Raw genomic sequence first — 15,376 nt, forward strand, 5'->3', positions numbered from 1 at the left:
TTGTGACAACACATCTATCTATGTAAAATCCTATAATTGAATGCTAGTACCATATATGCGCAAAGCCGAGGCATGGCCATATATATAGTGCTAAGTTCATTATCTATTTAAATATGTGTAAACAAATGCATAATCGATGCTAATAACTTTGTCCACGTATAGAAATTATACTCCTATACATGCACAAAAGTCGGTAAATCTACTGGTTTACGATATTTCATCTCTGCAGACCGCTCAAAATAGTCTGAACAATAGCACGAAATAATATTTTGACTTTAAAAAAACACATAGTAGTCTGGATACGGACAAGGATTTTTGGCTCATGGGATCCAGGGATCTCGGTAGATGGACCAATGGTTTCACTCGATTTAGTCTTCTGTGTCAGGGCAGCCCGCTGCTTTTCGGCCAAAACAGTGTAAACTACTGGGTCGTCCATGTTTTTTTTACCTGGGAACGTTTGAATCTAGAGGTACAGTATGCAAAGGTGATGTGCGATGGGCCGGCACAGGAAAAATTGTGATTGATGGGCCAGTTGGAACAACATGTTCCAGTCGTTTGTGTCTCTATCTCTCCCTCACCCACGGTCGATCCATTCCCCCACCCACCTACACTACGTCCCTACCTCGCCCGATCCCCATCCTCAAGCTTCCCCACGCTCGATCCATTCACCGAGTCGTTCTGCGCGCGATGGCCGAGGGTCCTGTGCAACGCAGCGAGGTCGCCGGAGGCGGCTGATCCGGTGCTCTGCCGGCGGATTTGGTGCGCGGTGCGGCGGAGATGGACATGGCGGTTTCTTCCCCATAGACCCGGCCTTTGGCCGCCTACGCCTGCGCGTGAGGCGGATGGGGCAGCTCATGGTCCACGACGACAATGCTTCCCATGCCGCCGCCGTCGCAGGGCGGCGTCGGCCGCACAGCGTCGCTGCCAGCTATCTCTGTTCTTCGTTTTCTTCTTCGTGTGTGGAACCAGAACTCACGATGTGGGATTTGGCTTCTTATATGTAGATTCCGACGAACGCAGCTTGTTGAATTTGAGACGGCGGCGCCAGCGGGTAAGGGGACGATGGGTTCGAGGCCCTGCGCGGGGTGAAGCTGCTGGAGACGCACAGCAGCACTGTGGACGCTGGGGCCACGCTGGAGGAGTGCGCGCGGAGGTGCATATCCAACTGCTCCTTCACGGCGTACGCGGCGGCGGACATCCGGGGAGGTGATGACTCCAGGACCGTGCGCACGCAGTCGTTCAGCGACCTCATGGACACGCGGTCCGTGGAGCCTGGGCATGATCTCTTCGTCAGGCTTGCAAGGCCAGACCTAGGTCCGTGGAGCCACCAGGACAGCCATGGGGTTGTCGATGTGCTCGAGAGGCTTGCGATGCTTGTGTGTGTGTGTGTGCGCGCCTGATATCAAGTGTGATGAGGATGGTAGGTATAGCAGACAACAGTTGGTCGATGATTTACAAAATCCTGGCTATGTGTTACTCGGCCGGCCGAATCATGAACCAAACCGAGCACGAGAAGAATCCGGACGGTGCCAGGTGTTGTGTGCGCGATGGAAAACAGTCAGGGAACCGGCACGTGTTTCGGGTTATTTCTTGATTTGGATTACATATAATAGAAAATGTAAACAAGCACTAAGCAAAGTTGTTGTGTAAAATGATCAAAATTGGTGGGATAAATTAGGAAATAAAAATGGATACATTAGGAAGTAAATAAGGACCGGGTAAAAAGAGTTTAGTTCGTCCTGAGGTGTTCCGGCCCAGCAGATAGTCATGTTCCGATTTGAAACTGGACCAGCAAACGAGAGAATCGAACCTGGGTCATTACGAATGCTAAGTGAACAAAATATATTTATTTGACCAGGTCCACGTAGCCTTGATGAGCCGGCCCACGTTTATTTACGGAGGTCTAGGTCGTCTTGATGAGCCAGTCCATTTAACACCTAGACCGAAAAAGGACCATTTCATGAATAAACAACTCAGTGGTCACCTGAAATACCGGGCCATACTAAAAGAGGAAAGTTTTATACTATTATGGACCAACCCATCTAGGTTGTTGGTTTGAAAAATTAATGGCCCAGATACCATGAGCACTGGATCTCGAGAGCCAATTGGCATTTTTGATATTCTTCTATCAAGAGAGTTACTAATTTTCGCTCACACTGAGTTACTTCCCTCCATCAGAATGTTGAGCACAACGCTCTGATCGCAAAACTGAAATTGAGACCGATTCCATTTCAAGTATTTCGGATGGCAATAGAATTGAATGCTAAACAATTCAAATTTATATGCGAGAGGATATATTAAAGTAGATCTATTACGTACTCTCTCCGTCGCGAATTAATTGACGTCCATTTGTATAAGAATTTATATAAATCCAGTCAGTTAATTTGTGACGGAGGGAGTAGTACATTACATCCTTGTACGCATATGAAGATCGATAGGTTAGCCGGTGAAGAAAAAACATCACGGGACAGTATTTTGAGTAGTGAAGACAAAAAAGAAAGAAGCGGGTGGTTCTTTTGAAGAAGACCGCGAGTCACAAGTGCGCTAGGAATGAAGATCGAAATCAGGCCCAATGCCTGGCGATGGCACATGCTGCGCTTTTGGGCCTTTTGCGGGTCGGGCCTTTGAATCAGGCCTCAGTGCCGCACGCACCCCACGTTTGGGCTAACAAGAACCAGTAGCTGCGGTCAAGAAAAAAACAGAAGTAGCTGCGGTCAAGAAAATGACTCTTACCAGAACTTATCCTTCCCTAAAAAAAAACCCGGAAGTTATCCAACTAAAAAAAAATGCTACTACCAGTATATGGAAGTTATCCAACTAAAAAAAAATGCTATTACGTATAGCAACCCGATCTTATCCGCGTGTTGTACGGAGCTGAGCTCTAGCTAGCTTTCCATGCCTGCGTAACTTGCTAATAAGCTTTGTACTGCTTCTGGCGTGATATCGCAGCAAAAAGATTAATTCAGAATATTCATTTCAACCATCGCGCGCTCTGCGTGCAATGCATGCTCCGGCCTTGTCCCGTTGCGAGATTTGTATAAGCAAAGCTGCTGCACATGGAACGCGCACGTATATATACTTCTTTTTTCTCTCCACTCCCTTCATGCGCGCTGTTTGAATTCTCTGGAGTCTGGACTACTGGACGGAGCTAAATTAGAGTGGTGGTTGACGAATATATGCCGTATGTGACTGCGACAGTGGCTAAATCCAAAAGAAAATGGGCACGTTTACCTTTCGCCAACAGCTCCATGCACATGCAGCAGGGAGAGCCCCAAACACGCTCGATCGCTTGGACTCCAATCATGAAGCACTCGATATTAATAGACCCGGATGGATACTCCTTGCCATCAATCTCAGTACCCGTAGAAATTAGGAACCAATTCATGGAGCGCAGGATGCAGGATCAGCTGGACGGGAGCTTTGAGGAAGAAGCCGCAGCCATGGCGAACTCCCCGACTTTGTGGTCGATGCTGCACCGCATAGCCCACGGCTGCGCCGGCTACCTGGCCGCCGGGGCTCTCCCGAAACCAGCCAACGCTTCCCCGACCGCTGTAAGTTCAGACTTTGATTGATTATTATGATCTGGCAATATGTTTCGCTTTGATCGATTATTTATGATCTGGCTGCATCCAGGATGAGGAATTCAGGGTCGTCCAGGTGCAGTCGAGATCGATGACGGTCAAGAGGAATCTCCGCTTAGAACAGGGTATCGGCGGGCGTGGGGGAAAAAAAGGTTGATCTCTAAGCAGTGTCAGTTACGTAGCTCTGACTGGAGAGAAGGAACTATAAGCACTGCTTTGTGGAGCGAAAAATGTATAACAGTACTATGAAAAAATGTATAACAGTACTATGAATAAAAAAATAGCATCATCATGATTAATGAAACAGAATATTTTGACTACATGACCCCAACAGAAAATGAGCAATTACTTCTCTGACCGCACAAAAAAATATTCAAAAACTCTTGTTTTGTGGAGTGAAAAATCAAAAAGTGGTGGTTCTTTGGAGTAGGCTGTGAGACCTAAGCGGGTCAGGAATGCAGCGGCCCGTTATCCTTCCACCGTTGGAAGCGGGCAGTGATCGCTGCTCTGTGAAACCAGCCTCACGCGGTGCCTGCCGCTCTAGGATCCGTGAGGCCCAGCTTTCGCATAGGCCCCAGCAGATCCACTACGCAACTTGGAACGGGCGGGCCATCAATAGCATTCCCGGCCCAGGTTCACAGCCATACGGCAAAGTCCACGCCACCCTTAATGCCCCCACTCGGGTTACAAGCTCACGCTAACGAGCTCGGCGGTGCACTGGAAGGAGGTGGGTATTTATGTTGTCGTTCCCCTTCTTAAAGAGGCGAGGTGGGACTAAATAGGGTGGAATCCTGTTCTCTTCCTACTCGCTGGCGCTGGCACATGCTGCGCTTTACGTGGGCTTTTTCTGCTGGTCGGCCTTTACGTGGGCTGGCTGTTCAGTCCAGATAAAGAAATGGGCGATGAGCTGTAGAACTCCATCGTACACTTGCTCAGGGAAAAAGACTGCCTCATGTACATCGTACATCATACGTACTCCTACCAGCAGCCGCGGTGGAAAAAAAAAAAGACTCTCCCGGAAGTTTACCACAAAAAAAAACTGTTACCACGTATTGACCCTTCATGCATGCGTATGACTGTACAGTATGAGCTGAGTACAACGCTTTTGCTTCTAGGGTGTGACCGTTTCAGAATATTCCGACGCTCGCTCTCGTGCTGCATGCTCTGCATGCCCCTTGTCTTCTAGCGAGCAAAGTTTCAGAATATTACAAAGTCGTCGTTGGACGCGTACGTACGTGCCTACAGATACAGAAACTGTTGCTGTCTGCTGATGTACATGGAATGCGCGCCATATAATTGATCACGACGCAAATACTAGTACTAAAACTATCTATATATATATACATGCTTTTTCACTCCCGTCATGTGCACTGTTCGGTCGATTCTAGACATACTGTGTTTGTGTTGACTGCGTCAGTGACTATAGGAAAGAAATATGCACGTTTATCTTTCACCCCAACCGCTCCCAAGCAGACAGTCAAACATATACTCTTCGTGCTTTGTCAAGGAAACAGAGTGAAAAAAAGAACTAAAAACAATGACTCGCTTCTCCAATCATGGAGGTTAAGTTATGTACGCGTAGTGTACTCAATATAAATGGACCCTGATACCCATCCATCTCCTCATTCCTCAATCACAATTCACATCCATACCAATTCTCACAAGTCACAAGATACAACCACAAGACCACTCAAGAGCCAAACTTCTTCAGAACCCAAAGTAAGTTGTACGAGTATTTATTCATGGATCAGTCTCGCAAGCAGCAGGAGCAGGAGGTGAGCTTGGGGGAAGAAGAAGCAGCAGCAGCCATGGCGCCGGCTTCCCCGACGTTAAGGTCGCTGCTACAGCGCATAGCCCAAGGCTGCGCCGGCTACCTGGGACGCCTCGGCTACTACTCTCTCGGCGTCTTCGGCGGCGGCGGTGGTGAACTGAAACTGGCCGCTGCAGATGCCGTTCAAGTGCAGGGGCAGCAGCGGGAGGAAGAAATTACTGTGCTCGGGGTGCAGCCGAGATCGATGGCGTTTCAGCAGAACCGCAACTTCAAGCAGGGATCCGGTGGGCGTGGCGGGAGTAAGTATTGATCAGGAAGCTAGTGGTGCCAAATTAGCTGGTAGTGGGAAGTTCCAAATACTTTGGGATATTCATGCACAGTTTGGGATATGAGTAGTGTGTTCTTTTTCAGGGTGATTGATGACTTATTGTACTTATGTGTGTTATGCATGCATGATCCTCTGCATCTGCTGCTGTAATTTGTATGACTTTATGCCGCGTGAAAATTCTTGAGTCGATCGAGCCTAGCCGCTCTGCGTAAGAAATTACAGAACATGGTGAAATATTTATTTTACAAACCGGAGTCCGAAGACTCGATCTATTAATTAAAAAAAATAGAATTGTCCTGTTAATCTACGGAAAACCGTAACAAACGGCCATCACACCGTCATGGGACATGACCGCACCATAGACCACCCTGACCAGCCTGGCCACCCACACTCACTCAACGCACGCTACTGAAGGAAGATTGCCGTCGAGGTTGCACGCAGAAGTCATCGTCATCACACAAACACTCCTCCTGAGCTGGCGACTCCGACTTCCCCCACCAGCGTCCAAGAACGGGGACTCCGCCTCCAAAGGCATGCAAGCTCGTACCGGCCCATGCCAAACAGTCGGTCATCCTCGCAGGCGAACAAAAAACGCCGATTCTGATAGCGAGCTTCATAGGGGCACTATGCAAGGCCTGCGCCGAAAGGAACCCCAGAAATCGGACTATCTCTCACCAAGTCATCGTCATCACGCATCACTCCTCCTCTGAGCTGGCGACTCCGACTCCCCACCAAGGAAGCAACCAATCCTGGAAAGCCAACGAACAGGTCGGAAAGACCGACTACCAGAACCGATGCCGTAGCCCAACCTCTGCCCAACACCATTGTCGCTGCCACTGAAGTCGCCCACAGACACTGGGGCAGCCACCACCTTGACACCAAGCCACTGGTCCCTCTAGCCGGTTCCTGCTCCAAAGCGGTGCCCCCCAAGAGGGAAACGATGCCAGGCATCAACATCGCCCGATCCGAGAAGACCCGGATCTAGGGTTTCCCTTGGAGCATGGGGTCTGGACGAGGGGAGGAGAGCTGCACCAAAACGACGCCTTCAGGAAGGTAACAACGCCCAGCCCATGGGCGTTGCCGTCGCTGGCTCCGGCGACAACGGAGCCATGGCTTTCGCCCAGCGTGGCTCAAACTTGTCCTAGCCCAGATCCGGCTGTTCCATCGCGCCATCCACTCGACGTTGGCCGTCCGTGCTGCTGACCCCAAGTAGGGAGCCCCGCCAAGACGAAAGCCGCGGCCCAAAAGCCGCGCCACCACGGCGCCACCAAAAAAGCCGCACCCCGTCGGGAGGTCCTGCCGCGCCGCCGGGAGCCGCACCCGCCCCCCACGCCAGGCCAAGCCACCAGGAGCGGCCGCCCCACCCGGGCCCGGCCCGCGCCCTCACGTCGCGAGCCGCCGGAAACGCCACGCTGCCGTCGGATCTGCAGCGCAGAAGGCTGGAGACAGGCTGGGGACCTCCCCCAAGCCCGTGAGCCGCCGCGCCACCAGCTGCAGGACCGGATGCCCTCGCCGCCGAAGCCGCGCCCAACCGCCGCCAAGCCGACCCTTGCAGCGCTCCCCGCCGCCGCAAACGCCACCAAGACAGGAGCCCTCGCCGCCACCGTCCTCGACCACGACCCGAGCTTAGCCGGTGGCAGTCTTAGGCGGCGGCGAGGGAGGAGAAGGGGAGGGACGAGTGGTGGCGGCGGCGCTAGGGTTTCCCCCCGTGCCGCCCGCGGGAGAGGTGACGCGAGGGAGAGGCGACGTGTTGAAAAGATATGAACATGGTGAAATAATATTGTCTTGGTTTTATTTTCTCATCTTCGGTTTGAAAACCAAGCATACGACATTATATGTGTGTGCAGTGGCGGAGCCAGGATGTCGTGAAGGCCAAGGTGATATTCATAGTAGTCTACAAAAGCCCCAGTTTATATGTGTGCGCAGTGGTTGATCCAGGATGTCGTGAAAACCAGGACGATGTTCTAGTAGTCTACAAAGCCCCAATCCAAATTCAAAATCCTTTAAAATTTACGAAGGAAAATCTCTTCACGCCCAGGCCACAACCCTTGCTGCCTGGGACTGTCTCCGCCCCTGTGTGTGTGCAATCGAGATTTTGGTTTTTCACCTGTAAGTGCTTGTGCACTGGAATGGATTCCATATGGCCGGCCAGGCTCGCCCATGCATGCATAGGTAAGTTGTTGTGCATCTTTTATTTATTTATAAGGAAACACGGTATAAATGCAGACAAGTTACAAGCATATTTAGTTTTATTGAATAGGGCTCTAACCGAGGGAACAAAAAAAATCCGGTTACTCCGTACTTCATTACTATGTTTTTTTTTTTACGAAAGCTACAACGCCGATCAATTAATTAAGAGTTGGGATATACAAGCACAGAGCGCAAAAGGAAAAAAAAAGTAAGGAACAGAGCTACAGAGAAGGGAAACTGGAGCTTTACAGGAACAGTGAACAGTGATATAGAATCTAAGTATTCGTCTAATGCGAATTTTTAAGACTTAAATCTTGTGTGGAGCCAGTTGGAGAGCCGGAGGGCAGAAGTTGACCTCCATATATAAGTTAGAATTCGAGGTTAGGTTTAGTGATGTCTGATTGTCTGGTGAGAGCGACAAGTATTTCCAAAATTCAACAAGCAACTGTTCTGCCGTGGCATTTTTTTTTTCTTTTCTCTTTCTAAACACTTAGCCATAGTTTCTGTTTCATTTGTCTCCCCTCAAATCCTTGGGATAAGTTTTTTGTGTGCGGAAAGCTCATGCAACCTATATTCTTCAAATTAAGTTTGGTGGAAAAAAAAACTAGGTTACGGTAAGTTTGTTTTTATCAACCTCTAGAAATGGCCCTTAAAAAACTTTGTCAGAAACGAGTACAGTAGAGCACATTACAGCGTAACGACAACCTGGCCCATTACGGCGCTCACTGAGTAAAGTAAAGCCCATTGTAGAGAAAAGGAAGCCCAAACAACTCGAGGATTTTGTAGTCTTGTTTGCTCCCAGTCCCAGGTCCCTCAGAAAAAAAAAAAAAAACCGGTCACCCTCTCCCCTCTCCTAGGGTTTCCGTCGAAGTCCTGTACTAACATCAATCGGGGAACTTGAAGATTCGCGAACCCGCGGGCGATGGCCAGCCCCGCCGTCCACCCCAACTCCCCGGACCCCACAGCCACTCCTCCCCCACCTCCTCCGTCCCAGGAGAACCCGCCCGCCTCCGCCGATGCCTCCGAGCCCGCCACCGCCACGGAGGCCGCCGGCGGCGGCGGCGAGATCGCGGCGCTCGAAGAGCAACTCGCCGTCACCGTCGACGGAGGCGAGGAAACGAAGGCGTCGCCCAGCGGCGGGAAGCTGGTGGCGGATACCATGCGCAAGTACGCGGCGCCCCGCTCGTCCCGGTACCACGGCGTCACCAGGTGGGCGAGCTTGGGGGAACACCCTTATACCCTAGGGCGACCTCACTGCCACTGTCTGTTCCCATGGGGCTGCTTGCCTGACTGTCCTTGTGTTATTGACCCGACTGTTTGGTGGTTTTGTTCTGGATGAACAGGCTCAAGTGGAGCGGCAAGTTCGAGGCGCACCTCTGGGACAACACCAGCCAGGTCGAGGGGCGGAAGCGCAAGGGCAAGCATGGTGCGTATTTCTGCCACTTCCTGCTAGCTCCCGTCCTGATTATCCAGGGCTCGCTCGCTGTTGTAGTACATATGGCAGTGGCTTTAACTTGGAATGCCGAGAGCGCTTTAGTTGGTTATTAATGGTGCTCCGACGTGAAATGGAACTACTCGTTCAGGCTACGTTTACATCCTTACAGATTCTAGTAGCCTGGCATTAGATTGGCAATAACTTGCAGTGCTATAGAATGCACTTGGCAAGCATTTCGGTATTTGCTCAGGTCACACCATGTTCTCCAACATGACGATGCCTAGTGGCTAGGTGGGCGAGGCTGGCAGTGCACCTAGTACCTAGTTGCGCTAGCGGGCAGCGGCGTACAATAGTTATATTATTCACCAGCAATTTTATGGTTGCTGGGTACACTTATTATGTCCTCGGTTTAGTGTTGCAACTTTTTACTTGTAATATGTGGAGTCATAATTCTACTTGCTAAAAGGGGACTAGATCGTAATAATGCTAGAATAGTATAACGCTTGAACTAGTGAATGTGTGAATGGGAAGGTAGGAAGAACGCCACTGTTGGATTATAAAAAATATTGGTTATGTCAAAAAAATTATGTGGCACATTGAAACCAATATTTGATAGTATAGTATTATGACTTGGGCATTGAAATTTTGTTGATTCTGGTTATAAAATGAAGCGTTTAATGTGACACTTACCCTTTTCCCCATATCTGATTGATTTTCTTTGGATGTTCTTCGTTGGATTGGGCTTCCGATGACTACTGCTGTGGTTCTTCAGTTTACTTAGGTAACATAGAGTGCCTACTATTATGGAGTTTTTTCTGTCAGCAGCATAGAAGCAGCTCAATTTATTCTTCATTTTCGCATTCCAGGAAGCTATGTTACTGAAGAAAATGCTGCAAGGGCACATGATCTTGCAGCCCTTAAATATTGGGGTGTAAGTCAACACACCAAACTGAACTTCACTGTAAGAACTGTTTGTTGTTTTGGGGTATTCTGAGGAATTGGCATGTCATTGCACAAGGAAGTGGAAATATTAACCTCTGTTTCTTCTCCAGATTTCTGATTATGAGAAAGAAATTGAGATAATGAAGAGCATGAATCAAGATGAATTTGTGGCCTACATAAGGAGGTTTGTTAAAAAGTCCAATACTGCTGGTTTAAAACCTTCGTGTTCGTTTTGTAACTGTTGTTTATAATTATTATTACAGGCAGAGCAGTTGCTTCTCAAGAGGAACTTCATCATACAGGGGTGTAACAAGGTGCTATTCTATGCTTTCCTAAAATAAACCAATTATTATCCAGTCTGTTGAAATAAATTAGTAGAAGATTTATGCCTCTTCTTTCCTCTTGCAACAAAACATTTTTCCGGTGTGCTATGTGTTAAAGTAAGGAAGTCTTCATGATTGCAAGTTTGCAACTTTATTATGTCATTTGAATACGCAGGCGAAAGGATGGCAAGTGGCAAGCAAGAATTGGCAGGATCGGTGAGAGTAGAGACACAAAAGATATCTACCTTGGGACCTTTGGTGAGTACATTTTGTAGTAATCGCTGGCATTTATGTTGTGTTTGTACTTTTTTGAAATGGAAGAATCACCATGGATTGCCAACTTGCTCGGGATGAATAAGCAATTGAGCTTTGGTTTGCAGAAACTGAAGTGGAGGCAGCTGAAGCCTATGACCTAGCAGCAATTGAGCTTCGTGGTGTTCATGCTGTGACCAACTTTGATATTAGTAACTACAGTGAAGAGGGTTTAAAGAAACTTGAAGGCTCATCCGAGGAAACGAACCTGGAGGGCCAACCAGAGGTCACGGAGCTAGCTGGACAATAGATATTAGAGTAGCGACATGTATATTATCTATTTCCTTTTATCTTTTTTTTGTTGTCGATCTTTTCTCATTTCAGTTTTCTATACCTTTCTATTCCTATTTTCTCAAAGGGATTTTCCTGCGTGGCTCCACCTTGTTGCCCGGCTGGTAATTGCCAGCTCCAGAGTAGGACTGTGTGATGTTGTACTCTGTATTCTCATGTAAACCCTTTACGAACCCTTGACGGTATTTGTAGAAGTTGCAATGCGATGGCAAATTGGCTAGTCCAGTTTGGTGTTCTTTCTTTGTATATTTGTGTTATTTGAACTCCAGTTGTGAACTGTTTTCCAACACTCTCATCGTTAATGGAAGCTTTGATACAAGAAAAGATGTACTCCAACAAGTTGTACTAAGTTGTACTAAATCAACAAGTAATTCTGGAGGGAGTAATGATTTCAATCTGACAGTCTTCTCATCATGAGCAAGCAATGTTGTGGTAGAGGTCTGTATTTTGAACACGATGATGCAAATTAGGTTCTGATTATTTTTTCTCTATTCCGTCGGTGTAAGCTGAAAATTCAAATAGGAACAGGCACATGCTACACGTACAGATGTGGCTGTCAACACAGATCCACGGGTATATAAACGTTGTGGTAAGAATCTGTACTGAGCGATTACACACAATGTCAAATTTTCCACATATGAACTAATGATATGTAGATGTAGATTGTTCGGTGTAAGCTGAAAATTCAAATAGGAACAGGCACATGCTACACGTACAGATGTGGCTGTCAACACAGATCCACGGGTATATAAACGTTGCGGTAAGAATCTGTACTGAGCGATTACACACAATGTCAAATTTTCCACATATGAACTAATGATATGTAGATGTAGATTGTTCTTTGGCACTCAGGAGGTGCAAAAGCATCCGCTTAATTTTCGCAGAACAAGGGTTGACATGAATGTGATTATGCGAGTCATAGAGGTGTTCTCTTCATCCTCTTCCAGTTGTCCTGGGCTCCATTGCAGCCAAGGTGGAGCCTCCGCACCTTCATCTTTCCATTGAGCGCTAATGCGAGGACATCGTGCTCTTCTACGTACCATAGCTCTGATATCTTTGCCTGAAACAGTTTTGAGATGTAGACTAGCTGGTGAATCATAATGTGCTTACGGATCAGGATAAATTCCATGGTACAATGCAATAATAGAAAGTTTACCTGGAAACCATGGATCTTCTTGTTAACTTGTGCGACAAGGTCATGGAAAAACTTCACGTGATCCAAAGATGAAGTATTCTCCTAGAAGAGTGTTGGGCAAGATTAAAAAGATGAGTACAGGCGATGTCAAAGCAACTATGCAGAACTTTGGGACTTGAGAGGGGCAAAGAGAATAGAACCTTTTCACTGAATGTGTATATTTGTGCTTGGATTAAACTAGACTGTCCACAATGCATGCACGGTTTAAATCTGCTGTGCTTTCTGTGCACTAAATTGAGGAATCTCGTTGGCTATCTCAAATCATTACTTGTTCTAGTAAGCTTACACAACTCTTGAAGGAGGTTGCTAGTTAATAAAAACACTAGAAAGTACTACTCCCTATGTACTAAACTTGAGACACTTGTTATGGATCGGAGGGAGTTGAAGATAAAAATAGTTAGAAAAATAGCCACTGCGATGCACACTCTTGTATGATTATATGGAACAGCTTGCTTGCTAGACCACACACCAACAATTGAAGTAACATGGCATGTGCCAGCGTCTTCGAAGGATTCAAATACAGAATGAGAAGTCAGGTTACGAAGCGCTACCTCTTGTGGGAGCTTAGGAGGTCCCAGAACTCGCGCAAAGGAGGTGTGAAGCAGAACAGGGTCATACTGTCAAATGCATAAAATCAGCTTAGTAACCAATTCATCGAGATGTGAGAAATTCAGAAATTACTATGTTTACTAGAATGAATCCTGAACATCAAACTTAGTGCAATATTGAAGTTAATTAGTCGAGGAAAAATACATTTTCTTCTTAATGCTGTCATGTCAAGATATAATGCTATCGTTCACGATAGGTTCAGAATCAAAGGTCACATTTCCAACAAATATATCCCAGTTGCTCTCACCAATTGCTTTTGAGGTGCTCGAGGGAGAGCTTCTCTCAATTTTGAACGGATGTCAGCAGGATCAGTACCAGATTCAACCTAAAAAGTAGCAAGTTAAATAAGATATTTCAGTCTGGATACTTCTAAGAGTAGAGGATGAAAAAACTAAGGACACTTGTACACCTCATAAACATAGATGCCCAGCATGTCATTTGACAGACAGAATAGGGTGTTATTAAAGAATCGAACCTGCCATAGGCCAAGAAGAACTCCAGTTGATGTCAAAACAACTCGATCCAATACAATTTTCAGGGGACAAACAGCCTCAGTAACTCTCTTTACAGCATCCGCTTCAGCTTCAATCTCAACAATATCACGCATAGATGCATCAGTAAAAAATTGTAATCCTTTGTTCACGAGAATCATAAGTAGAGGAAGTATTACCTCATCTTCAGTTGCTAAAATTGGCTCCAGATGATGAGAGGCATGAAACATACTGAAGTGGTACATGCTTGAATTTTGGAACCAGATAACTGGCAAAAAGAAATCAACCCAAAAAGTAAGCTAACTAGTGCTTAAACAAAGGTGCAGCCTTAGGTCACCGACTGATAAACAAGAGAACACAAAGCAACCTAGAATAGCAGATAATTCAACCATTAATTACTATACAACGACTCTGGAAATATTAACTGAATGTACTGAACATAAATCAGGACCCATTTATTCTGAACTGCTACGTGAAATTATGAAATCCTATGTCGCAGGAATCCAATAACAGACTTTACCTTGATCAAAATGGGGAAGGAATACTTCCTTCACAGCCTTACTGCAAGTACAAAACATACTCAATTAGCACTGTTTTGGTCAAAAAATTAGCACTGTCTTGGTCTCATACTCTCGTTTGCACACAAAACAAAAGAGAGCAATATTTTGATCCCTGACCTACTACAGGTAAATCAGTGTCATTTTAGCGACAATTATAAGAACAGCAGTTGATTCAGAATAAAATATCATCACTTACGATATAACGGCGGCGAACTCCGGGTCCAGGTAGAGCACGTTCGCACGCACCGGCGGGTCAGCAGCCTGCCGAGCAGCAATCACATTTCAGAAAAATCATGAACGCCATGCGCTACCTACGGCGGGAGCAGTGAACGGAGAAGCCTGCACCTTGAGCTTGGGCACGACGGCGCCGTCCCTGACGTCGAAGAGGTCCGAGAGCGTGAGCGACTGCGACGTCTCGCCGCCCTTCAAGAACGCCGCGCCGCGCTCGTCGAGGTCCCCCGCCATCCTGCCGTACAGCTCGGCGCGCCGGGACGACACGGAGGAACCTAAGGCGGCAACCAGGAAAAGGAGAGATGAATTCACAACTTGGCAAACCAATGGGAGAAGGGAATTGGCAGTTGTGTTCGGGACCCAAAGAAATTCCACAAGAACTGGGGAGGAAACGGGGTGAAGGGAGGGAGAAGGATTAGGGAGATTTACGAGGGGTGCCGGGAGCGTAGGGATCCATGGATGGCCGGCGGAGGAGCACAAAGATGATGAGGACGGCAGCCGGTACGAAACAGACGGTGGTGGCCGGAGATCTGGAGCGGGTCGGGAGCTTCGTCGCCATCAAAACCCCAATTCAAAGGCATGAATGAGGTCTGTCGATTTTCTGCTAGCATCGTGTCATCAGTCAATTTACCTGAAGCTTCTACACAGTCACTCCTCTATTTTCTTTTCATTTACCCTCAAATATTAAGGCATCTGCAAACTTCTTGAATCTTCTTTAATTGTCCATTTAATAATGGATGTAGCTATATCTAAGTTGCTTGATTTAACAAGAAGACTTAAATCTAAGTTGACGAATCAGAACCGTTGAATTAGTATTTAGATCTTATTTACCTTTTTTTGCATGATCTGTTTTGAATCTTAAAGCACAAATCATATTTAACAGTTGAGTAATCAGTTTATCTCTAACTAAAAATCATGCAACTTAGATATAGCAAAAACCGTTTAATAATTGATAAATGGACAAAAATATAACCCCAAAGAGTACCATTGTTTGTCAAAACTTGTCCATCTCATCTATTTCTTCTCCAGATTTTGAGAGGAGAGTAGGAAATATCCACCTGTTCGCTCGACCCACACGTTAAAGACCAATGAGAATGACAAATGAAGGCTCCAATTA

General features: G+C 46.9%; 3 protein-coding genes across 3 annotated transcripts; 2 read left to right on the forward strand and 1 right to left on the reverse strand.

Moving 5' to 3' along the window:
• The first annotated feature begins 3,145 nt into the window (after positions 1 to 3,145).
• On the forward strand, positions 3,146 to 3,890 carry LOC104583555. Its single transcript, XM_014900733.2, has 2 exons — positions 3,146 to 3,551; positions 3,634 to 3,890. Exons 1-2 carry the CDS (start codon positions 3,177 to 3,179, stop codon positions 3,736 to 3,738), a joined length of 480 nt encoding a protein of 159 aa, XP_014756219.2. The 5' UTR covers positions 3,146 to 3,176; the 3' UTR covers positions 3,739 to 3,890.
• A 4,804-nt stretch (positions 3,891 to 8,694) lies between these two features.
• On the forward strand, positions 8,695 to 11,419 carry LOC100839615 (AP2-like ethylene-responsive transcription factor PLT2). Its single transcript, XM_010236043.3, has 8 exons — positions 8,695 to 9,079; positions 9,214 to 9,296; positions 10,078 to 10,086; positions 10,172 to 10,266; positions 10,358 to 10,431; positions 10,511 to 10,561; positions 10,746 to 10,828; positions 10,951 to 11,419. Exons 1-8 carry the CDS (start codon positions 8,793 to 8,795, stop codon positions 11,130 to 11,132), a joined length of 864 nt encoding a protein of 287 aa, XP_010234345.1. The 5' UTR covers positions 8,695 to 8,792; the 3' UTR covers positions 11,133 to 11,419.
• A 417-nt stretch (positions 11,420 to 11,836) lies between these two features.
• LOC100839923 lies at positions 11,837 to 14,870 on the reverse strand. Its single transcript, XM_003571385.4, has 10 exons — positions 14,689 to 14,870; positions 14,374 to 14,534; positions 14,225 to 14,289; positions 13,989 to 14,029; positions 13,648 to 13,736; positions 13,453 to 13,566; positions 13,225 to 13,302; positions 12,920 to 12,985; positions 12,330 to 12,410; positions 11,837 to 12,233 (listed from the first exon to the last, which is right to left on the reverse strand). The coding sequence occupies exons 1-10, from the start codon at positions 14,816 to 14,818 to the stop codon at positions 12,090 to 12,092; spliced, it is 969 nt and encodes a 322-aa protein (XP_003571433.2). The 5' UTR covers positions 14,819 to 14,870; the 3' UTR covers positions 11,837 to 12,089.
• Positions 14,871 to 15,376: the final 506 nt, after the last annotated feature.

Source organism: Brachypodium distachyon, chromosome 3 (genome assembly GCF_000005505.3).
Source record: "Brachypodium distachyon strain Bd21 chromosome 3, Brachypodium_distachyon_v3.0, whole genome shotgun sequence".
Lineage (NCBI taxonomy): Eukaryota > Viridiplantae > Streptophyta > Magnoliopsida > Poales > Poaceae > Brachypodium > Brachypodium distachyon.